This window comes from Natator depressus, chromosome 25 (genome assembly GCF_965152275.1).
Source record: "Natator depressus isolate rNatDep1 chromosome 25, rNatDep2.hap1, whole genome shotgun sequence".
In the NCBI taxonomy this organism is placed as follows: domain Eukaryota; kingdom Metazoa; phylum Chordata; order Testudines; family Cheloniidae; genus Natator; species Natator depressus.
In genome coordinates, this window is record NC_134258.1 from 6,276,793 (window position 1) to 6,301,942 (window position 25,150).

The 25,150-nt window shown below is 50.3% G+C and overlaps 1 protein-coding gene across 6 annotated transcripts; it reads right to left on the reverse strand.

Moving 5' to 3' along the window:
* Positions 1-728: 728 nt before the first annotated feature.
* JSRP1 (junctional sarcoplasmic reticulum protein 1) lies at positions 729-23,374 on the reverse strand. 6 transcript variants are annotated; one of them, XM_074939514.1, is made up of 8 exons: positions 22,835-23,374; positions 18,822-19,082; positions 14,648-14,785; positions 10,800-10,846; positions 6,054-6,204; positions 5,171-5,323; positions 3,584-3,678; positions 729-2,537 (listed from the first exon to the last, which is right to left on the reverse strand). In XM_074939514.1, the coding sequence occupies exons 2-8, from the start codon at positions 18,850-18,852 to the stop codon at positions 1,968-1,970; spliced, it is 1,185 nt and encodes a 394-aa protein (XP_074795615.1). In that variant the 5' UTR covers positions 18,853-19,082; positions 22,835-23,374; the 3' UTR covers positions 729-1,967. The 6 variants fall into 6 exon arrangements, with proteins under 6 accessions (XP_074795615.1, XP_074795619.1, XP_074795620.1 ...); XM_074939516.1 differs by having other exon boundaries at positions 733-2,537; positions 18,903-19,082; positions 22,835-23,373; XM_074939518.1 differs by lacking the exons at positions 18,822-19,082; positions 22,835-23,374 and adding an exon at positions 18,634-18,771 and having other exon boundaries at positions 730-2,537.
* Between the last annotated feature and the right edge of the window lie 1,776 nt (positions 23,375-25,150).

Consider the following 25,150-nt stretch of genomic DNA (forward strand, 5'->3'; position numbering starts at 1 on the left):
CTATGGGTGAAGCTTGCCTAGTCTCTCAATTCAACTCCAAATCCGCTCCAACATTTGTGCGGTTGAAGACAGGAAGACGGGGTGGGGCAGGGTAGGGGGTTGCAGTCTGCCCCAGGGGTCTAGCAGGGTGCTGTAGGGGCAGCCAACTCAGCCCCACATGGAGGGAGTGCGCTGTGGCTCTTGAGGGCAGTGGTTCTCAGCCCGCAGGCCGCTTGCAGCCCAATCAGCACACAGCTGCAGCCCATGTGACATCCTCAGGGCCGTTCAGGGAGTGTATATATTGTGTGGATGCAGCCCCTATAACACACACAGAGCTGCACCTGGAGCCCACAAGGGCAAATAGGTTGAGAACCAGTGCTTTGGAGCAATGCTTTGAGGAGGCGGCTGCTTGACAGCGGAGCGAGAGAAGGAAAGATCTGCTGCTCACCAGGGCTTTGGGGACCCTCCCTCACTTATCGCAGCTGGCTAATCCCAACGTTGGTGGGCGCACACCCCCTCCCCAGACCAGCCAGGGCTTTGCTTGGGTGTAGCTCACAGTCAGCCCCCTGGTGCAGAATCCCCGAGTGACCTGGGGGCTTCTGCAGCTCCACGGAAGCTGATGGGGAGCTCAGGTTACAGGCCTTTGCCACGCACCTAGTGCTCTGCTGATTCGCCTAAACTTATAAAAATCTTGACCCAGATTTGTTTTTGAAACCATTCAGTTTAATACATTATTAAAAAGGACATTTTTGCTAACTCAATAGAGGTCAGAATAAACTATTTACCTCAGCTGTTTGGGGCTGCAGTGCTTCTTGTGTTCTTACTAAAGCATTGAAAAGTAGCACACTTCGCTTGTGTTTCTGTACATTCAAACTGCCCCTGAACGGGGCCGCACGGGAAAATAGGGGGTTGTGCCTTTTTTGCTCGTGCCTTAGAAGGAACTAAAAGGTTTCCCCCACCCCAGCACCCACCTGCTTGGCTTTGCCATTAGCCCTTCAGCTTTCCTTAGAAGTCTCTAGGGATGATTGGAAAACGAGTAGGATTGTAGCATCGTGGTCACCATGGAGGTCTGAAACCTGAATCGTTGAAAGGGAATGGGATTTCGATTCAGGCTGTTAGAACCTTTTTCTTTTGGTTTGGTTTTGTTAACATCCATTTAATTCAGATATCTGACAAACAGTTGGGAGAAAAGCTCTCCAGGTTAAAAACTGACACCTGTGGCCCCTGAGAGAGCTCTTCGAACATGCAAAACCTCCAGTGAGTTCTCCAGCAATACCTGGACAGTCTGATTATTTCTAAGGTCACAAAACAAGCAGAAAAATATTTCTGGTGGGGCTGGGGAACCTCTCATGAAGCAAGAAAGGACAAACATCCCCCCCTTTTCGGCTCTCCTTTAAGCATCAAACTCGGGGGAGCCCAAAGTTGCACCAGAGGCCCATGACAGCACTGGCTGCTCTCCCACTCCAGCAGCGATACCCAGCGCTGAGGCAGGGCTCCACATGGAGATCTCAAAACTTCTCACCTGCACTCACAGCGACCCCTGGGCCATAGCAAAGTATCATCATCCCCATTTTACAGCTGGGGAAAGACAAGGCACAAAGAAGTGAGACAACTTGCCCAGCACCACCCAGCAAGTCAGTGGCAGAGCTGGGACCAGAACTCAGATCTCCCACCGCTCACTCCATGGTTCTAACCACAAAACCCCCCTGCCTCTCTGTAGCCACAGGCAGGGACAAAGCTATCAATGGCAGGTGTGTTTAATTCCTGGGGAACTCGGCAAACAAGCAATGTTTATGGAGGGGAAAACAATCGCCAGCAAATCTCTCACGTGAGCGTGGCTCTCGGGGATGAAAGGACAGGCTGGTGCTGGGCTGATTAAGCACTGCCTTCAGGCTGGAGCCTTGGGGGGCAGGGAATTTGGGTGCCCCCAGATTCAGTGTTGTTCATCCCCCTTGCTCAGGAATATTCAGACGCGAGAGGGCAGGTTCTCAGTCGTGTCTCTTGCCTTCCTTGAACTTGTGCTGCTCCCACGGCTTCCGGCCCTTGTGCTCGCCTCGCTGCTGCTTAGAGTCCCGCTTCCAGCTTTCATCATGCCTGTGCTCCTTGCGGCCTGGCCCTTGGGCTGGGGAGTCGGGCTTGGGGTGACGGCCCTTCCCCTCGTCCCGCCTGGGCCGCTCCTTCCCCTCCCTCCGCTTGCCCTCCTTCCCCTCCCCCCGGGCTCTCTTGCTGCTGCGCTGCTGTACCTCTTCCTCCTCCTCCTCCTCTTCTTCTTCCTCCTCAGAGCCTGCTAGGGGCACCCTGTGCATTTTGCTGGCCTGGCCCTCTGCGGGCCTGTCCTTGGGCTGCATCTCCTTCTTGCCGCCTCTCTCCAGCTGAGCTACCACACTCTCTCTGGGCTTCTCTTCCTCCTTCTCCAGCACGCTCGGCTTCTTCTGCCCTCTTCTTGGCTCTGCCCTGGCTGGGGAGTCTTGCTGCGTTCCTTCCACCTCAGCTTCCGGATCTTCTGCTTCTTCCGGCTCCAGCCAGCTCAACCAGCTCTTGAAAAACCACAGCTCTCCCTGCAGGGGAAAGCAGCGCAAGGCAACGTGCCCACTCTTACCCTTGGGTCCTAGGCCAGCCCGGGGCACCAGGACCCTCGTCTGTCTGTCTGGCCATTGCCATGGCAGCTGGAGCTAACGCCAGCTTTAAAGAAGACAAAAGCAGTTCCATGCAGGACCCTGCCCTCGTTCCCTCCTGTTTACACAGAGCCTTGGCCCCGCTCTGGCGTGGCCAGCAGCGACAAGTGACCTACCAGGCTCGTCTGTGGCCCCAGGGCACTTGGAGCAGCAGCCAGCCAGACAAGGTCAGCGCTCCCTAGTGACTGCAGGGCAGACCTCCTACCTGTTACAGAGAGGGGCTGGGAAGGTCAGTCACTGCTAGTGCAGATGGGACCTTCTCAGGGGGTATCTGGTGCCAGGGCTGCCAGCACTGCAGCCAATACTGCAGCTGTGAGCTCTCTAGCTCCCTTCTACCAGCTCAGCACTTACTGAAGCTAGGCCTGATTCTGGGACATGGCGAGTGTCCCTGAAAGTGCCCTCAGTTTCCATCTACTCCAGGGGTGCAGGGGCCTGTGTCTTGCAGGATTGGGCCCAATGAGCTTAGACTGGCCTGGCTCCTCTCCAAATGGGTCCCAAGGCTCTAGGTGGCTGTGGCCTGCCCCTGCAGCCCTTCTGATGGGTGTCACCCCCTGGTTTCAATGGGACTGACTGCTTGTATGAGTAAGGGCTGCAGGATGGGCCCTGTCCAAGGTGAAAGCCGTTCTTGGGGACTCAAGGGCTCGGAGGGCTCTGTGCTTCAATGACGTACTGGCTGATTTTCTCTGGTTTGCTTGGGGGGAGGGAGGGGAGGAGAGGATGGCACACAGACACCTCCCCCCCCCAGCTCCCTCCCTGACAGGGTGCCCCAAATGGGTTTTGCTGCCATGACCTCTAGCCCAGCACGCGAATGCGATCACTAGTGGAGGGCAGAGTTAAAACCTTCCCCTCTTCCCCCCGCAGAGCCCAAAGGCTGCTTTTCGGAGATGGTGCCTCCCAGGCCCCTTCTGCACTGCGGCTCCTCGCCTTACCCTCTCGCCGGCACCATCCTCGGGCAGGCAGCGCTTGGGCTGGGCCCACAGTCTGGGCTGTGTTTCGGGAACCTCGTCGTCTATGTCGATGACGTCTGGGAAGGGGGAGACAGTGGGCAAGTTCAGCCCTTTGGAGATGCACAGAGGGAAAGACTGTGCAGCGTTCCTGTGTGCTGGTACACAGCTGCTGCTTTCCACCCCAGAGCTGGTTACACTTCAATGGGGAATGCATTAGAAATAGGCCCAAACCAAAAGCCTGACCCAGAACTGCCTGAACAAGGAGGACATGCTGGTTCAGATCTGAACGGGTGGTGTGGATCCATTTTGTTTCTAGATCTATAATATCCAGGGCTCACAAAGTGCAGTACCAAGGCTTGCCTTCACTCCCCCTTGTGGAGGCTTGTCAATACGGGATACTCCAGGAAATTAATCCAAATTAATTTTTAAAGTGGACTCGTTAAACCACATTAACTTGCTGTGTGGATGCTCTTATTCAGAAAAAATGGCTTTTATCAGAGTTTGCTTAATTCGCTTCCAAAATGAATTAAGTCTGAATAAGATAATCACAAGGATTTAATGTGGTTGAACTAATCCACTTTAAATTTACACCTTTGCTTAATTTTCCTTAGTGTCTCCATGTAGACAAGCCCTGGGTGATAGGCAGGTAACTGTCATTATCCTTACAGATGGGGAAACTAAGGCCCAGAGTGAGGACAGGCACCATTTTCAGAGTGCCCACTACTTGTGGGTGCCTCTGTTTTTTTTTTGGATGCCCTGCCTGAGCCCTCTTTTACTGCCAGGTCTCAGTATGGCTGGTGGTGCCTAGTCTGAAAACGCTGCCCTACGGATCTAGGTGTTACAGGTTACTCAGTTCTGCTGCCCTTGCTAGTAAGTGCTGGAGGAGCTTCTGTAACTGGTTGGTTCCTGCGTGCACAGAGATCTGGTGACGGGTTTGGGCTCCCAAACAGATTTCTTTACACAATTCCAGTTCACAGTTAAATCCTCATCTTCCAGGCTTAGAGAATGCTGCTGGAGGAGTCTGAGCCCCAGCAAATGACAGAAAACGGCCACAAACTGCCCTGCAGCTCGGGGCCCTGTCCGTCTGTCCTGGGCTAGCACGAGGACCCAGTACGGACACTGCCCAACAAGTTTATCTGGCAGCAGGAGTTCGCTTCTTGCTTTCCAATCTGCTCAAAATCCCTGGGCCCTGGGCTTGGAGTGCAGAGACCCAGCTCTGCCGCAGACCTGCTATGCCAGCTTGGGCAAGTCCCTTCGCTCTCTGTGCCTCTGCTTCCCCTCCCACCGGTCTTGCCTGGGGTGACTGTAAGCTCTTTGAGGCAGAGATGGCTCTTGCTGTGTAATTTGCACGATGGGGTCTAGCTGGCACTGCTAATACTAATGTGCTACATGGTCAGCAGCAGAGCTAGCTCCCCCCCCTCTGTCCCAGTTCTGTGTTTCGGTCCCGCGCCCCCTGGGTGTGCAAAGGGGGGTCCGTCTCCAAGCCCAGCACCCCCCAGGACAGGCTGCTCCCCGGGACGACCCTCGATGCTGCGCAGCTCCCAGCCTCGCTGCTCTGACGTCTCTCACCTTGGAAGACCTGGAAGCCCATGCTTAGCAGAGCGACAAAGGAGGCGACCAGAATGCACTTGTTGAGGGTAAGCCCCTCCCAGGGGCTCTCCTCCTTCATGGGGCCGGTGGTGCGGGGCTCGGCCTTCCTTTTCGTGGGAAGGGTCTTGGGAACTTGCGAGACACAAAGAAAGCGATGTTACAGTAGGGGAGCAGGCCTGACCTGGGGGAATGGGCTAAGCACGCTAAGAGGGGGAACAGGGATCCCTTAACGTCACCTAGTCTGGCCACAAAGGAGACATAATGGTACGATCCCAGGGGACACCTGTCTGTCCTGTTGTATCCCAGCTAGCCGGGAGTGTCCCCATCGCAGGGCTGGGAGCATAAGGAGGAGAGGAAATAAGTGGGGATCCTCGCACCCAGCTCCACCTGGGGTTCACTGGCTCCCCCTGCGGGGAGGGAATCAAGCTACTCCGGTTTGTGCAATTTTGTGTGGCTCTACCGGCAAGGTTCAAAATGGGCCTATTATAAACTGTCCAGCAGGGGGTCGGCTGGATAACTAAAGCCCGGACTCCTGGGTTCTGTTCCAGGCTCAGTGACTCAATAGGGGCAAGCCACTTAGGTCAACATTTTCAAAAGCAGGGCCCTAAAGTTTGGCAGCTCAATAAGCAGCCTGGTTTTCAGAGGTGGTGGATACCTGCAGCTCCCCGTGGAATTGGACTGGGAGGATGGAGAAGAGAATTCATTTCTATCACCATGCTTTAGGGTTCAGCGCTCCTGGGCTGATGGGAAAAATGGAGACCGAAGGGTTTGTGCCTCACGCACTGACGCAAGAATTGCTAAGCTGCTTTAAAGAGAGGATTTGTACATCCACTGTGTTCCCGCACACTACACACGAGGGTACCTTGTGGCGAAGCAGAGCTGGCTGTCTCCTCCACCATTTCTACCCTCGTCACTGTCTTCTCCGTGACTGGGGCGTCAATCATGCTTTCCACAAACTCGTCTAGATCCTTCTCGACGACGTGCAGCGTGTTCCTCTCCTCCTTCTCTATCCCCTGAAAGATGAGGGAAAGTGAATGTGTCACATGGCCAGCACAAACAGGGCAGCCAGGGGAAGAGAAGCAAAACCGCTCAGGGGATCTGTCTGCAACTGATATGGAGAAAAAACAAGCAGTGTGGTTGTAACCCACTGGTGCACGGGTGTTCTAGGGCCCCTTCTGTCCCCAGTCGAGAGCCCAGGTGGCTGATAGGGCCCTAGCTAGGAAGCTGCTTTGCTCCACAGCTTGTGCTTGTATTCGCTGGAGGTCCCTGGTTCAGTGCCTGGCACTGTGGCCGTCACATGATTGGACGACGTGAACATGGGAAACAAGAAATACGTTCCACAATGTATACTTGACTTATGGAACTCACCACTGATGGACATTATGGAAGCAATTACATTAGGACATTTCAGCCAGGATGTGACAGGTGGCTAGAAATAAGATGAACATATACAGCTATGCTAAGCTAAAAATGGCAAGGAAGTGATCACACCAGTTCCTGAAAGCTAAATAGGGCTGGGCTGGGCTGGGCCAGGTCCTGGGGCAGGAGGCCTCTAAGAGGAGGCCTGCTCCTGCAGGAAATGACTTGGTAGGTAGCACTCTTCTTTCTGATACTTTATCGAGCCAATGCCTCAGCAAAGTGCTGGGGCGGGGGGGCTGTGCTGCTGTCTTTCAGATGAGATGTAAAACCAAGGCCCCGACCCATTCTGGTCACCACAACAGTGGAGGCTTTTACCCTGGTGTGTTAGCTACATTCCAAGCCAGAGACAGTTTGGATCCCCTCAGCAACAAGCTACAATGATCTGAAATGATTGCAAGATATGATTCATCCACCAGATGTCTCTAGATGCTGCCTGCACAGACTTCTCGACAAGACGTGGTGCCTGGCAAAGAGGAGACACATAGCTGGGACTCAATCTGTGTGAAACCCTGGCTGTTTGTCTGTCTGCACTTCGCCATTTTCTTTAGCAAACACCTCCTGTTTAAGGCGGACTGATTCCATATACCAGCACGGTATTCTTCTCCACTTCCTGACCAACTATCGAGGACTAAGGACTGTTAAACAGCTATCGCCCTCCACCCCAGAGGTGGATGAACTGGACAGACTGCCACCCTCCTGGCCTTGACCAATCTGTGGGACTCGCAACAGACGGCAACGCAGTTCCCGGCAAGGCTGGTCGGGCTGCTCACAGCTCTCGTGTTTACAGTGCCCCCCCCCCCACTAGGGAAGAGTCATTGGCAGGCAGAGAGGACGGGAGAGTGGGTCTAATGAAGGGAACAAGGACAGAGGGGGGGCTGCAGTTTGTAATGTGGTGGTGGGGGGAGGTGCACCACTGCCCTCTGCTGGAGAGAGCCAGACTCACTCACACGTAGTCAATTATGAGGCCCATTAGCGAGTGCTGCCTAGAGAGGATAAAACTTTAATACTAGTGCCAGCTGCTGGAGGTTCTCCCTGAGGTCAAGTGACAAGGCCTATATTTGGGAGCGGTTCGATTCCCTATGCTGCACGTGGGCAGTTTAGCTAATGACTGCGCTGGGCCACGTTTGTACCCCTGGATCCATTCTCATGAGGCCCTATTCAGGGCCTGCCAAGCTCTGTGGGCCATGGCACGCTGAGGAGCCAATCGTGGTGGTACAGTGCCTGCCAACAAGTGCTCTTTGAGTGTCAAAGCCTAGAAGCCAGAGAAGAGATGGCAGCACAAAGGGAAAAACCTCAGGGGTAGGGGAAATATTCATTACCCCACTCTCGGTCTAATCTCACAGGCTCGACATGTTGCTTGATGATCCACTGTGAAGCTGAACCTGACAGGGTCCGAGTATCAGCCACAGTGTGAGAGATCTACTAGAATCCCCTTCTGTATTTGCTCTGCATCTAAACACTCCTGCATTATACAATACCCCCCAGGGCAGTGTCCCACTCCGCCCCAGAGAACCTCCTCTGGAAACTGGCTGGGGTTGTGGGGGGAAGTGGTGCCGTGCTGAGCTCGGGATACAATCACACTCTTGTTGGTTCATTTTATTTATGTGATTGAATCCCTGGCACGTGAATGGGAGCCAAACCTTTGGTAAAAGGCATTTTGCTGAGCACAAGTGCTTTGCAGAACTGCTTAGCTGCAGCCGCTAATCCGCTTTGACGTGTCTGCCCAGAGGACAACGGATCCTTTGGAGAGAGGGAGCTTAGAAATGGAGATAAATTAGGCATCGAGGCCTGGTTCTGGTTCTAGTCCCTTCCTGCTAGGGTACAGAGAAACCAGGGCTGCCCCATGAATCAAACTGCAGAGGTGCAGTACGACTGACTCATCAATAAATGTGTCAGAGGCACCGGTTCACAGCAGATGGGGGAGAGCTGCCAGTCAACTCGGATCAGTGACAGCAACAGCTGACTGATGATACCTTTGGCTCTGACTGCGCACGGGTGGGCTGTGATTCCCCTCAAAGCCCCAAGGAGGCCATGTTTCCAGCTAAATGTTGCCGACAGAAAGGACTCTTGCTTTTGTTCCCAGTGGGGAACATTGGAATTTCCTCACCTGCATAAAGCCAATAGCCCGGCCAGTCCTGTAGTTTGGATCTGCCTGTGGCCAATGTAATGTGCTTCAGGGGAAGGTGGGAAACCCTCACGATTCATCGAACTGTGAGAAAGCAGCTGCTGCAGGGAGTCAGTCCTGACCCCCTCTGAGGATTAGTTTACACCTTGAAGCAGGAGGACTGATTTCTTTTATAGTTTTATCTTAGCTAGTGTCACTAGACCCAACTGACCCCGCCCCACTATCCCTGCAGCAAATTGATGGCATGGAGAGAGGGGTTAAAAGAAGGAGACCTAGCCCAATGCAGGGCTGGCCCAGAAGGAGTGCAGAGTTCTGCTTCTCTTGCTGTGAGAGAAGCCTGCTTACAGCCCAGAGACTGGGGTAGCTCGCTGGGTGGATAAGGGATGAACTGACCCTTAGGAGAACGGCTGGAGTACTGGTTATTGGAAGACAAAGCCCTGAACAGAAGGGTGGGGTCCCGCTGAAGGTTTGCTACATTTCCCTGTTTTGAGTTGTGGTTTTTCCTGATTTCCTTGGACCTTAGTACCCTGGAAAGGACTGAAAGGTGCCTTGGCTGGAGGGTTAATGCCCAGCTACACTGGACCCCGTGAGAGACTGTGACCTACCAGTGGATACCTGAGGCTGGGTGAGTTGTGCCCTGATGGGCCACAAGGGGGCTGTGTACTGAGCCATCTGATCACCGTGATGTTCTAAAGAAGGTTTTCTCTCAGCGAATTGGCTTCCTTTTCATTTCAGTGAATTCTCTCCTGCTATTCTGTTATGGGATGAGGTAGGCAGGAGGTCTGATTGGCCTCCTCTCACTCCTGTCTTCCAGCTAAATGCTCCTAGTCTTATTTCTTCCATTATCACATTCTCAGTGGTATTTTCAGCAACTCCCCACAAGACCAATGTATTGGCACTCCAGAAATTCCTCTATCACCCCCCAGTGCATCTGCATCAGCTTCCCAAACTCTCCTTTGCATCAGCACCCTTGAGCACCTGCACCCCATATCCCAGCTCTTCAATAATCTTTAAGAGCCTATTCTCCTTTGCACATTCTGCTGCTTGTTGGATGCTTAGTAACAGTGCTCTTCCTGCCCAGTATCTTCTCTCCTGCTGCCTCACACAATGCCAAGTTGAGCATAACCCCTTAGCCCTAGTAGTTTATGGGAGGCAGTTTTCCACACCTGTGACTGGTCTCTTCCTCCCTGTTCCCCTGAGCCAAGCTATGTCTTATGCCTACAAGTAACAAGCAATGGTCTCCTTGCTGCTTTCCTCCTGTACTGTAAGGCCTTCTGAGGCACTATTGCCTAGATCCTCAGAGGTATTTAGGTTCCCAACTCCCACTGAAATCAATGGGAGTTAGGGGCCTAAATACCAGGGAGGATCTGAGCCTGTATGTCCTTACTCCTGTAGAAGTCCTGGAGCTGATGAAGCAGAAGTTTTGAGAGCACATGCCAGGAGCTCTTCCCCCAGGGAATGGAGGGATCAGGACAATGAGCTATGGAGCCTTTCATGTCTAGGTCCAGCCCAGCTTGATAAGAACTGCAGATGGCTTCCATCTGATGGCTGTGTGGTGGCCGGTGTTAAATGATTGATAGGAAGTGGGCCTAGTCCCAACAGAAACCTCCCCCCCTCCGGCAATCTGAGGCCCAGGACTGAATGGGCCATGGGACTCCCCTCCTACGTACAGGAGCAGCCCCTCCTGGCCAGAATTAAGGCACATTGTCACGACAATACAGTGGGTGCTTGCCCTGCACCTGCACCTTTGCTGTGGGCAAGCGGAGGCCTTCACTCTCCAAGGCTGTCAATCCAGCACCTCTCACCAGTGCTAATTTAATCTATCAAAATCATAAGAATCCAAGGCCCTGCTGCTGATTTAACTGGATGTACCAAGTATGCAGGCAAAGCTTGGGAAAGGGCCCACCCTGCCCCCCAGATCCGAAGACCATGCCTCTGCTGCCTTTCTTGTAGGCCGTTAAGGGCTGTTGCAAACGTCTAGTGTCACATCGCCCGGGCCTTCAGCATCGAGACCGTAAGGCTGGAGATAGTTATAAACAGGGTTACTGGACAGATGCTACTTACATGTGAGCTGCTGTTTACCTCCTCTTCGCTTTGTGGCACCTCAGCATCTGTGAAAAACAAGTGCAAGCAAGATAAAACATACATTACGTTATAAACACAAAGTATGGACAGCACGAGGGGCTCACAGCATGTGATCATCTTGCCACCTAGTGGCTGGCCTGCAGAGAAGATAAAAGCCTTACTACTACTACATCAATAAATTCTCCTTTCACTCAAGGAGCTGTGCATCTGGACCCAAAGGTCCTAGCCTCTATATAGACCACAGAATCGTAGGACTGGAAGGGATCTCGAGAGGTCATATAGTCCAGTCCCCTGCACTCATGGCAGGACTACGTATTATCTAGACCATCCTTGACAGCTGTTTGTCTAACCTCTTAAAAATCTCCAATGATGGAGATTCCACAACCTCCCTTGGCAATTTGTTCCAGTGCTTCACCACCCTGACCGTTAGGAAGTTTTTCCTAATGTCCGACCTAAACCGCCCTTGCTGCAATTTAAGCCCATTGCCCCTTGTCCTATCCTCGGAGGTTAAGAAGAACAATTCTTCTCCCTCTTCCTAGTAACAACCTTTTATGTACTTGAAAACTGTTACCATGCTGCCCGGGGCCCATGAATTCGTGCCGGATCCCAGGGCTGAAGTAGTGCTATGTTGTGCAGTGAAGAGGATGCAATTACCGGGGAAGATGTCTGGGTGCTTTTCTCAAATAAGTAATCGCTCAGCAAGGCAGGTTTTCACACATATAATTAGACGTAGTAGGCAGGAGTTAAAAGCCAGTTCTCAGTTTGCCACACTGAAAATTCACTTTCACAGCAGCAGCCCAATTGGCCTTCAAATGAAAAATCTGGGTGTTGGAATGGAGCCTGGAGCTGGCAAGCGCCAGGCTACTGAAAGTGATGGACAAACTCCCTGAACCTCCCAGGCAAAAAAAAGCTGAGGGAGAAACAGTGATGTTCCCCTCAAAACACATTTAGCTGCTGGCCAGGCCTCCTGGCTTCCTTCTCTGCTCCAGGGATGCACCGAAAACAGGGTCAACGTCAGGCAGTGCTAGAAACTGCAGCCACAGTGCAACAGTGCAGTGAGGGTATAGCTCACTAAGGTCTTCTGTCCCTTTTCTGTCCCTTTGTATTTCAAACTGACTGGCAATGGCTGAGGGCCTCCCTCTCTAACCCAGGGGCAGGCAAACTTTTTGGCCTGAGGGCCACATCAGGTTTCCAAAATTGTATGGAGGGCCGGTTAGGGGAGGCTGTGCTTCCCCAAACAGCCAGGCGTGGTCCAGCCCCCGCCCCCTATCTGACCCCACCCTACTTCTTGCCCCCTGATGTGCCCCCCCCCCAGGACTCCTGCCCCATCCAAACCCCCCAGTCCCTGTCCCTTGACGGCCTCCCCGGGACCCTTGTCCCATCCACCCCTCCCTGTCCCCTGACTGCCCGTGGAACCCCTGCCCCTGACTGCCACCCACTGCCCCTCTCCTTCCTGACTGCCCCCCTGGGATCCCTGCCCCCATTCAACCCCCCTGTTCCCTGCCCTCTGACCGCCCCGCCCCCTATCCACACCCCCGCCCCCTGACCACCACCCCGAACTCCTCTGCCCTCTAGCCAACCCCCCCCCCCCGCTCCATGCCCCCTTACCGCGCTGCCTGGAGCACTGGTGGCTGGTGGCGCTGCAGCTGCACCGCCCAGGGCACCAGGACAGGCAGCCGCGCCGCCCGGCTGGAGCCAGCTACCGCGCAGCACAGGGCACCGGGTCAGGCCGCGGCTCTGCAGCTGCCCTGCCCGGCAAGAGCTCGCAGCCCCGCCGCCCAGAGCGTGGTGCCGGCGGCGCAGTGAGCTGAGGCTGCGGGGGGAGAGGGCGAGCCTCCCGGGCCAGGAGCTCAGGGGCCGGGCAGGAGGGTCCCAGGGGCCGGACGTGGCCCACTGGCCGTAGTTTGCCCACCTCTGTTCTAACCTGATAGAGCCTGAGTGACTAATGACCTGAGATGCACAAGAATCCCCTGAAAACACCCCAGGACTGCAGTGTCCCAGCTGTATGATCTGCAAGGCTAGAAAAGGACACTGGCTGCAGGCTGGATGCTGGTTATTGTCATTCCTGAAACAGTGATCTAAAATACAGTTAGCCTGAGGAACCCAGCCTTACTTCAGAGCTGAGATCTCAGAAAACCCCTGCACTATAGAAGATGACAATAACCCCCTGGGAAGCTGAGAATTTTTGTTTTCCAGTGGAATATAACGTTTCTATCTAGTCAGAGCAGATTGAGAGACACTGACCCCTGGGTTACCATCTTACTCCTCCGCAACCTACTTCCACAGCTACATTTACAGCCCACTAACTGGAGCCCTGCAGCAGCCCCATCGGAAGGGATCCCAGCTTTCCAATGACATGTAGTACCAGGGGCCTGAGCGTTAGCAGAGCGAGCACCCAAAACTGCAATTGGCGGCAGATACAAAGCACCTCTGAAAATCGGGTCCTTATGACTGGATCTTGAGACTCTGGCTGTTACGCTTCATTTGTGATGTGATGTGATGTTAAAAGGAAAAGCAGATTGGTACTTGGATTTCTCCGGTGGCTTGATACAGTAAATACGATGATGCAGTCATTGCATGATGGGGTTTCTCCTTATTTAGCTCTCAATTGTCATTTTCTATTTCCATTGGTTTGGCATGTATCAAAGTTCAACACAAACTCATTAAAATAATGCCTCAATTTTATGAGGCTTTGTCTATCTTGGGGCAATCTACAGGATTTACGGGTCCCATCCGGCCTCATTGACATCAATGGCAAAATTTCCTTAGTTTCAGTGGGGGGCAGGATTGGGTCTGAATTGCATATGGTGTGTGTAAATGTTCATCAAAGCTCTGGAATTTTTTAACCTTCGGACTACCAAAGGACTTTCAGGACCAGTAAGATTCCCCACCTCCATGCCCTAGCACTAGTCATGGACCAATGAATAGTAAGAAAATACAGATTCCTGAAATGTAATTTAAAAGGTGATGTCAAGAGAAGAACAATTGAATTTGTCCCTTTTTTCTTTCTGATGTGTAAAGAAGGCCTAATTTATTTATTAATAATTACAAAATTCTACTTGTGTTTTGCATTAGAAATATCAGGAATGTTAAATCTGGTCTTCCAGAAAACAGGGAGTCTTTGATATCCCAAAGAAGACCCAGAGTTATAGACTGGAACCACTTTCTGATTAAAGCTGCAAAAATGAGGAATCTTTAACAAAAGAGCTTTTCTCCCAACTGTTTGTCAGGGTTTGAGTGACAGGCATTCCCAGAGCCATAAAATCCAAAATATTTTATGCAGTCTGAATAAAAAAGACTCTCAATCCAGTGTTGCTCTCTTGCTATATAGGTTTTAACCCTACTAGTTCCCCAGACATCCATACAGTGTTCTAGGAAAAAGAGTGCAACGGCCCTGAATTCCTAGTATAAGCAAACATGCAGAAAAGAGAACATTTAAAATCTTCTTTTGGGCCTTTTTTAAGTAAAATGCAATGCTATATAAAGAAGCAAAACTGTGCATAAAAATCTCATATCTTCTCCTTTAGAGGTCACCTTTAAAGAATGAGGCAAATAGTCTAAGGCCTATATTCCTGACATGGATCTTACCACATCTCGAAAAGCCCGCACTAAGCTCTCTGCAAGTTCTAAGGTCACTTAATAATTTTCAATAAGCCATTCTCTCTGCAAAGATCAGGATCTTAAGCATATAATCCCCTCACAAGACACCTCAAAGAACATTTCCAATGGTGTCAGCACAGCCCAAAGGCCTTTTAACTCCTTGGAGGCAAGAATAGCCTGTGCATCCATTGCTGGGGAAGACCAGCGTCACCGTGGGGGTGAGGTACCTTTTCTCACGTCCTCCCTCGACAGCCTTGGAATGCTCTCTGCCAGCCCTGGCAGCTCTTCTATGGCCTCAGGACACTCCAGGTCTCTCTCCAATACCTCGCAGGTGCCTGTTGCCATGTCGCTTCCAGGGAGTCTTGCTAAATAGAGAGAGGGGTAAAAGAAATGCATTGCATTCGGCACACAACGCAGCTGACAAGGGGGAGCACTGGCATCCAAGACCATGGAATTCAGGTGGAGTGCCGGAATGACACACATATACATGTAAAAAGAAAAGGAGGACTTGTGGCACCTTAGAGACTAACCAATTTATTTGAGCATAAGCTTTTGTGAGCTACAGCTCACTTCATCGGATGCATGCAGTGGAAAATACAGTGGGGAGATTTATATACACAGAGAACATGAAACAATGGGTGTTACCATACACACTGTAACGAGAGTGATCAGGTAAGGTGAGCTATTACCAGCAGGAGAGCGTTCTTACAACTACAATACCCACCTGCTGAAGTGAAGAAACAGATTGACAGAGCCAGAAGAGTTCCCAGAAGTCACCTACTACTGGACAGGCCCAACAAAGAAAATAACGGAACGCCACTAGCCATCACCTTCAGCCCCCAACTAAAACCTCTCCAGCGCATCATCAAGGATCTACAACCTATCCTGAAGGACGACCCATCACTCTCACTGATCTTGGGAGACAGGCCAGTCCTCGCTTACAGACAGCCCCCAAACCTGAAGCAAATACTCACCAGCAACCACACAACAGAACCACTAACCCAGGAACGTATCCTTGCAACAAAGCCCGTTGCCAGCTGTGTCCACATATCTATTCAGAGGACACCATCATAGGGCCTAATCACATCAGCCACACTATCAGAGGCTCGTTCACCTGCACATCTACCAATGTGATAGATGCCATCATGTGCCAGCAATGCCCCTCTGCCATGTACATTGGTCAAATTGGACAGTCTCTACGTAAAAGAATAAATGGACACAAATCAGACGTCAAGAATTGTAACATTCAAAAACCAGTTGGAGAACACTTCAATCTCTTTGGTCACTCGATTACAGACCCAAAAGTGGCAATTCTTCAACAAAAAAACTTCAAAAACGGACTCCAACCAGAGACAGCTGAACTGGAATTAATTTGCAGACTGGATACAATTAACTTAGGCTTGAATAAAGACTGGGAGTTGATGGGTCATTACACAAAGTAAAACTATTTCCTCATGTTTATCTCGCCCCGCCCCACTGTTTGTCAGACGTTCTTGTCAACTGCTAGAAATGGCCCACCTTGATTATCACTACAAAAGGTTTTTTTTTCCCCTCCCCCACCCCGCTCTCCTGCTGGTAATAGCTCACCTTACCTGATCACTCTCCTTACAGTGTGTATGGTAACACCCATTGTTTCATGTTCTCTGTGTATATAAATCTCCCCACTGTATTTTCCACTCAATGCATCCCATGAAGTGAGCTGTAGCTCACGAAAGCTTTTGCTCAAATAAATTGGTTAGTCCCTAAAGGTGCCTCAAGTCCTCCTCTTCTTTTTTTGCGGATACAGACTAACACGCCTGCTACTCTGAAACATATACATGTGTGACTACATCGCTGCAAGCAATCGCTAGCCTTGCTGTACAAACAGTACCAGCCGCAGCACTTCCAGAGAGCCTTTCAGTGGAGGATCTCAAAGACTTGTCACACACTCTCACTACCCTGCTGCGGGCTAGGCCTACTCTAAAGAGGAATAATGTGAGGTACAGAGAGGTTAAGTGACTCAGCCACAGAAGGAGTCAGTGCCAGCACTGGGATTACATCTCAGGAGTTTCCTGGCTCCCAGTCTGCTGCTCAGCCCTTTACACCAGAAACCTTACAACATATATCTGTTTAAAGGATCAAGATTCCATGGATCACAGCAGGAAAATACCATAGGTCCTTAAGATCCTGTTAACAGTGCACCCCACTTGAAATGCCCATGTTCTACTGGAATTTGGATACATAAAACTGAGATCCAGCCCGTGTGTCATCATTAAAGGCCCTATGGCAATTTTCTAAAAATAGAGATGTAAACCATGGTGTTCTGAACAACTTCCAATTTGGGTAGTGCCACTGTCTCTCTAACTTCCCCCTCAAATTCCACTTCTGCTTTGAGACCTGCTCTTAACTGTTGGGCCGTGTTGCTGCGTCCTGCTAAACCGCCGCAGAGCTCCACCTCGGAGACAGCTGCATTGCAGGGACAGGTGAAGCAATTCCCATGTCGAAAGCCCTTTGAGGCGAAAGGTGCTGTAGAAATGTCGGCCTGCTATCATTAACAGAATGCCAGTGTTCTAATGGCACGTGTGCTAAACCCAAAGCAATTAACACTTTCAGTGCTGCTGCTCCCCAATGCAATCTTCTGTGCTCCCCATTTTCAACTGATTAAGGCTAGCGGGCAGTCAGGATGCATCAGGTACGTGCATTAACTGTTAGGAGGTTCAGAGTTGGACTCTTCCTAAAGCAGGGCTTGCACAGTGAGTTCTGAAATTCTGGGCTCACTCCCCTTTCTGGGCTCAGCTCCTTGTCCCTGGGTAGAGTCTCCGAATAGCAAACCTATCCCCAGGGCTCCAATACCTGTCCTAGGCACCGCACCAGCCATTGGTTGCGAAGGATGTAGCCACAGGGGGACGCCTGAAGATGTGAAGGGCCCCAGCTGCCCTCTGTGTCCCTCTATTCTAACAATGAAGTCCTTGTCCTCACCCTGTGCCCAAGCTGGGCTGATGCTGCAGGAGCAAGAAGCTTTGTGCAAACAGGAGAGTGAGGCTGCTGTCTACCAGGAAGGGAAATTTTCAGTCTCAACAGTTCAGCGCTGAGTCATCGATTTCTCTCCCGTCCTGGGCTGCGGCTGCTCAGCTCCATCTGCAGGAAACCTCCTTTCCCAGGCAGCGTTAAGGGAGGTGACGACAGAACTTGAGCCCGGCTGGAATTTCTCCGTCTCCTCCACCAGTTCACTGGCTGCTCCTGCCTCCCAAGTGCTGAACTGGACTAGGGCTGTGACACAGCTACAAACCAGAGGTCTATCCGCTGCCAATACCAAATGTGGTTCATGGAGACCCTGGAGTCCCACTAATGGCTGTTACCTGGGCCGTTTATACCCTATCACATCTGACACAACTTTTGGGCTGGGAGGTGGCGTGTGCTTACACACAGACACCATTGTTTCAGGATTCCGACAGCTGAATGAGGGACATTTTGGAACCCCATTCACACCCATCATGTGTCCCTGCCTTCACAAAGCAAGGAAGCCTAAGCTGACAGCTTGGGTCTCGTAGACGCATAGATATTAAGATCCGAAGGGACCATTATGATCATCTAGTCTGACCTCCTGCACAACGCAGGCCACAGAATCTCACCCACCCACTCCTGCAATAAACCTCTCCCCTATGTCTGAGCTATTGAAATCCTCAACTCGTGGTTTAAAGACTTCAAGGTGCAGAGAATCTTCCAGCAAGTGACCCGTGGCCCATGCTGCAGAGGAAGGCGAAAAACCCCCAGGGCCTCTTCCAATCTGCCCTGGAGGAAAATTCCTTCCCGACCCCAAATATGGCGATCAGCTGAACCCTGAGCATGTGTTCAACAGAGTAGATGGTCCAATGGTCATAGAACAGGTTACACCAGCCAGTAGAACAGATTTTGGTTTCATGGGTCAGATCTCTGAGATCTCAAAGCATTTTACAAAGTAGCAGTTAAGATACTAACACTGTGACAACTGCGTAGGCCAAATGTAGCAATTACAGCTCACACGCATAGTCTCTGCTATTCAAACTCCTTCCTCCACTTTGCCCTCTGAATCCTTTTAAAGACTCACCTAAGAATGTCTTATGGTGTGTTTCCCCCGCACACAACCATACACTTGGTCTGTTGGTTGTACACGCCTTAGTGCAGGACTCTGTAAAGAACCTAACATGTCTGTAGACACCATGGAGGTAACATATAAATAATCCTACAATTCTACCTTCATGTCAGCAACGACTTTTCAGAGACGAGCTCAGGTCCAAGATCTGAAGTGTGACTCCACGACTAACTCACACCAAGGAAGCTTCCAAAAATAGCCCCCTTCCCCGCTCCATCAGGTCCTTCAAGATAGTGGAATTACAGGCTCTTTCCGTACACAGATCTATCCCTGGCTAGCCAGCAACTTACTTCGGACTCCAGGCAAGCATTCCGTGGCCATGGGTTTTCCTGTATTCGCTGAAAAGAGTTAAAACCCCAGAAAAGGCATACCTAGGGCTTGAATGCAGCCGTCTTGCCTTCAGCCTCTTGTCTGGCTCAGTCTCTACAGAGTAATATACAGCAACAGGTGCTGATTTCTGCCAGAGCAAAATATCAACCAATCACAGGAAGCTAATGCCACCATAGCTTTAATATTCAGCCCGGGGAGACAGAAGAGGGTCTGACTTCACTCTGAAAGAGAGAGAGAATAACATGAGGCTCATTTGCTTCCTTTCATGACAGATCCATCTGCTTCCTTGGCTGCTCTCAGGAACAAGGGAACCATGGAGATGTTACACATAGCAGGGATATAGGATGGGAAGGATGAAGGGATAGCCTATGAAAAGCAATAGGGTTGGGAATACCCCGACAGGAATATGGTGCTAGGAAGCCGGGACTGCAAATCTGTCAAACGTTCATTCCCCAAACTGTGAAGTGCTACGGCAGAGTGCTGAGTAGCAGCAAATGCAGTTACCTTGAGTTGAGGAACTCCTCATTTCCAACAGCATATGCAAGAGGAGAATCGGGCAGAGTGGATTCAGACACTGAAGTTACAGAAGGGTAAAAAACAGACATTATTTCCTAGTGTCAAGAGCAGGTTCTTTATTTGCAGATGACTCAAATGGCTGAACTTCCAACGTGGGACCTGCTCCTATAACCTTTATTCTCATGAGTCCGACTGAAGACGATGGGGCCACACATGGAAGGGGGATAAAGTTGGGCACCTTGCTGCGTAGAGGTCTGCTCACAGCTGTGTTGCTGCCCTGTTAACCCGGCCTTGCAAGGAACTGGCTCCAGCCAACCAGCAACAGACAGGACTCACCCTGGCCCCTCTCCTTCCATCGCACTCAGTCTGATAGCTGCCCCTGCCACCCTATTGTGGGGGGTGCTTGAAAGCTTAACTGGGAACATTTAAATACTAACATGATTAACCTCCTCCCTCCCCCCTTAAAAAAACAAGGAAACTAAATACCCCCCAAAAGGCGCTAATGCAAAAATTCTGTTGCACAGTTAAATAATAGTTTTTTAAAATAGGGAAATGCAAAAAGCAAGGTTCCTCCAGTAATTACAACCCACATCATGGGTATTCTGTGGGCCAATACCTGGGGCAGATCTTGGCCCCTGCACAGTGGTGCCAAAAGAGCTGGAAAACCAGGAGTTCTGGACCCTGAGGCCACCTCCTGAATGTGGGACTCCTTAGGTAGGCTACAGCTGCTATAGCGGGGTCCCTCTTGGCTCCTGCTGTGTGTGAGTATAGGGGGTGGGAGGCTGTCCACAGGGTCTTTACTCCCGGAGGCTACTGTACCCTATGCGGGGCACTGGCCCAACAGCCTGTTGGTCCCACAGCAGAGTGCGTAAAAGGTCATTTAATACCACTTTTACTCCCACTCCTGAGCTGGGCTGGATGCAGCCCAGGATCTGGGCCTATATTTCTAAAAGCAGAGGTCCCAGGCCTGTAAACCTGTCCTACTACACGAGTAGTATCACTGGACTCATTGGGACTATCTGCACGTACGAAGACTAGGGCAAACCTTTAACTGTGCATGTCGCTGGTAACATTACGCAATTAGCACAAAAACAGGAGAACCCTGTATTGCCAATCCCAAGCATGCACAAATCACGAAATTGGCTTACACAGCATGAGATTTAAAAAAAATGACGTTTGGGTTGTCTTCCTGGGCTTCTAGTTCAGCTTTTCAAGCTTTTCTCTCCAAATAAGACGACTAGAAACTTAAATTTTGGGCTTTTTAAAATGGGAGTAGAGATTCCTGCGTAATTACCAGACTCCAGCCACGGGGGCTTTCAGAAAAAAACCAGAGATAAATTGTTTGTTAAAATATAAATGTTTTCAATAGAGCTGAAAACAACTGAAATATCAGAACAGGGCAGTTTTTTTGAGGTTCTTCTCTCCCCCCCCACCCCCCCACCCCCGCAAAAGAGCGCTCTGCTGTAAAAGCTTTAATTTCAGTTGCTGTCCCTGCTCTCCAGCCTACGTGATGGGAAATCAGACTTTCCTGCGGGACTCCAAACACAATAGTTAAACACCTGATTGCCCAACAAAAACTGTATGAGTGAGCGATCCCGAGGCCTGCGCCTAGTCCAAGGCACTGCAAACACTTTGAAATGGTTCTGTCTGTTGCCTATTGCTAGTTGTTTTTAGGCTATCAAAGCTTTATTTTAAAAGAGTAATGATAAATTAGTTTAAAGATGACCTTTAAAAAGTGCCCGTCATTGCTGCTTTATGATGTATCGACTGGCCTGACCTTGTTTCAAGACTTACGAACCCATTATCTAGCCTTCCCAGGACCAAAGGGTAAGCATGCGAAATGGAAGGAAGTTACTGGGATCACCGACATACCTGATTGAGGAAAACAGATCAACACGGAGCCAGATTTGCAAGAGAGCTCAGCTCCATTTAGGCATCAAAATAAGTGGCCAGATTTTCACATGAGATCTGCATGCTGAGCTCTTTTAAAACCTGGCCCCATCCGTGGATGCTATGCATCCGAAAGCACAGCCTAACTAGTGGTTACTATATGTATTCAGCAAACCAGAAAGGGACTGTATGCTTTTCAGGGTAGGGACTCTGTCTTCCCTCTTTGCGGGGACAGTGCCAAGCATGCAATGGGCCCAACTGTAATATAAATATTATTTACTGCTGTTACTGAAGACTGAACCCAAAGCTTTCAGTGGGAGTGGATGTACCTTTAAATAAAGACCCTCTGTCTGTACTAACTTGGCTGGCTTTTGTTCTTTCTTCATATTTCTTGCTGTGATTTTCCTGCCAGATAAGGTCATTGTAATAATTAAAAAGGCATATTTGGTTTATTGGGTTAGGCGATGTAATGAAAACAAAATTCTAAATGGCCTAACTCAAAGCAGAAGGGATTTTGATTCAATCATGTTTCATTGGTGCTCATGATTTCATAATCCTACTTCTAGAGTCTTCCAGGAAAAACATGGTTGTCAATACCTGAATTTTTAGTTAAAAAAACCCAAAAACAAGCAGTACTTCCCCCACTCTCCTTTTCATAGCCATCACAGAGCAGCAAACTAGGACAAATCCATTCCCCCCCTTTACAGGGAAATCTTTCAACGAATATACAGGTACCTACAGTGAACAGGGAGTGGGGCTGGTTTGCCTCCACAGGCAAATGCCGCCACATCTTTAGCTCTAAAGAGCTCACTGACAAGTTATAAACACTCCAGTCTCCACTGGACAGTTTAACCAAGGCAGATGCAGGAAGGAGTTTCCCAGAGGCAAATTCTTTTCTAATCCCTTGAAATCCCACTGCATCCCAGTTTCTCACCTGACCTGAATCAGATAGAGTGTTTCTGGGACCAAACGAGCTCAGAGAATCTCCGTAACATTCTCTAATTCGCTGAGATGACGTGAAGCAGAAAGTCCCTGCTGGAATGACGCTGGAGGGTAATTGGTCAGCGTTGGCCTGGTGTCGTGCTGCATTTAGGCTGTGCTGAATGCTCACTGAGGGCTTGCAGTGCTAAATATTGAGTTGCTGGATTTTATTTGTAAATGGGAACTTCATTTACTTTATGTACCCCAAGCTGTAATCATGATTTATGACTGGTCTATGTATGGAAACATCATCAGCTTTACTTCAGGTTTCAGAGTAGCAGCCCACGAAAGCTTATGCTCAAATAAATTTGTTAGTCTCTAAGGTGCCACAAGTCCTCCTTTTCTTTTTGCTTTACTTCAAATATTCCCATCGCTCATGCGCCGTTCGGTGGGTTTACATGGCTGAACTCCGATATGAGGTGAAATGATAATCAAGGCTGCAGCATGACCAAACCAAATTCTGCAGCAGCAAAATTCTTACATTCCATAGCCACGTTACTTTATCCAGATACCAGCATATTTCTCTCTCCCTCCCTTTCCACCCTCCCGCACATACTCCTGTTGCTCACAGTGGAAAAATACTCACAAACAAAATTAGTTGTTGATGATTTTCAACAATGATTAGTGTTGAAGATGGATTTTCGCTATGCCCTCCAGGCAGCTCAGCTCCATTCTCTGGCTCTCTGCTCCTATGACAGCCAGTGACTCAGTCCAAAACCACCTCCTCCTTCCCCTGTGTGCTAGGGAAGGAAGGAGTCAGTAGCCCCAGTTTCAGTGGCTCATTTTCCCAGCTCTCAGTTGCTCTGCAGTCCAGGTTTACTAGCTTGCCAATCTATGCCTCTGGCTCCCCTGACTCCATCTCTGGCTATCCATGCCTTGGCTGCCTGGTTCCATGGACCAGTGCACAGAGAATGCCCTGCAATCCACTCCACCACTCCACCTCCCCACTTTTTCTTGTGGGGAACGCTGCAGATCAAGAGGAAGCTGCAGGCAGGTTCCAGCAGGGCAGGGAAACTGAAAACAAACACCAGGCTGCAGCAAATTCTGCAGCAAAAACGCTGAACTGAATGGCATTTTTCCGAAATGCCATCTTCTGTGGCTGCAGAATTATGGAATCCACAAGGCCCTGATGGAGAGAAATGGGACAAGTCACACCACTCAGAGCTATTGTGTCAGGCAGATTAATGTAAGCGACACCGCAATGGTTACATTTGGTTTGTTTTCCAAGTTATCTCCCGAACGATAGGGGCCACAAACCGTTTTTTTTTTTAGATTCAGGACTACAATTCTGTAGCAAGTACCACAGATACAAACTCCCCAATTACAAAGGGCACTGATTATAATTTGACTTCTAGAGCTATCATGGAGGCTCCTGCTAAAGAGATGATGCAAGATATACGACCCTGGGCTTTGATCTTATCAGACCTCAGAAGCTACGCAGAGAGACAAGGTGTTTAACAGAAGTTGGTCCAGTAAAACGTATTACCTCATCCACCTTGCCTCTCTAATATCCTGGGACCAACGTGGCTACACGAAGCTAAGCAGAGGCAGGCTGAGTCAGCGCTTGTGTGGGAGATTGCCAACAATATCTAAGTGCTCGAGAAAATGCTTGTCACAAAGTCACAGGCCTCACGCTCTGGAACTGTTCAATGTGAAGCCAGACAGGACGCTGGGTAAAGTGACTCCCCTCAGGGCACGCTGTCCAGGACAAAAACCCTCCTTGGCTATGGCCTTCCTGGGTCTGACCTCAGAGCACTCAGCACCCCTGTTCTTACCGTACACTTCCTGCAGCAGATCCACCTTGACGGGCCCCCTGGGGAAGCCAGATGGTCCCTGCACCCCAACTTCGTAGTCAGCAGTGACTCCCAGCCAGTGTTGTAAAACATAAGGGTTTATTATTCAACAGGAACACAGCATAGAACAGAATTTGCTAGCACAGAAATCAGGAACTTGCAGCAAAGTCCATCTGGAGTGGACCCTGGGCCCAGTGCTCCAGACTCCCCGCTCCGAGTTCCAAACAGGAGACTGACCCCTCCCAGCCGCCCGACCTCCAACACCCCTGTTGCCCTTCCTCTGGTCTTCGTCTTGCTTCATGGGCCAAGTGTCACTTGGTTGCATCCCCCTCCTGATTCTCAAGTTATGAGGGGCATCGGCCATCGCTTACATGCAGGTAGCTGGAGTTACCTCACCTGCCCCCAAGGGTCTCAGCAAAAGTCACACACTCTTATTCCCACCACCTAGGCATTGGTGCAATACAGAGGGAAACTGAGGTACACACAGTATTCATGCAAAACAGTAAGACTCACACAGGCTCATGTACAACATAACAAGGGGACAACCCCCACTTCATCACAACGCTGACTCCCATTTTCACTAAGTGTGGAAGGAAAATGGTCTCACCTAGATAAAAGTACACACCACCTGCAGGCCAACGACAAGCTTTTCTTCACTGTGAAGGCTCGACAGCCAGACTTAAGATGGCTGCAGCAAGCTCATAATGTAAATTGTTTAGGAGGACTATTCATTCAGTGCAAACCAAACAGCTGGGAATGAACTCTCTCTCTAAGGTACTTCTCTGGCCCTCATTACCACAGTATCTGGGCACCTCCCACTCTCTATTGTATTTATCCTCACAGAATGCACAGTGCTGTTATCCCCATTATACAGATAGGGAACTGAAGCACAGAGGCTTAGGCCGGGATGCACAAAAGGAGTTTAGTGCTTAAGTCCCAGTTTCGGGACCCCTGCAATGCACAAAACTCCCACTCAACCCTGTAGGTGCCCAAACTCTCTTGACATCTACATTTTTGCAGTAAAAGTTCCCTCATAGCCTATGTTTCTGCCTCTGAGCATGCGTACCACTGCCTGTCTCCAGCCATCTGCTGCCTACCTCCCACGTAAG

Excerpts from the sequence above, each read along its gene's own strand:
- JSRP1 (XM_074939514.1), bottom strand. The coding sequence starts at position 18,852 with ATGGCCACGGAATGCTTGCCTGGAGTCCGAA. Across the intron at positions 14,786-18,821 it reads ATGCTTGCCTGGAGTCCGAA|CAAGACTCCCTGGAAGCGAC; the intron begins GTAAGTTGCTGG and ends CTCTCTATTTAG. Across the intron at positions 2,538-3,583 it reads AGGATGGTGCCGGCGAGAGG|GGAGAGCTGTGGTTTTTCAA; the intron begins GTAAGGCGAGGA and ends TTTCCCCTGCAG.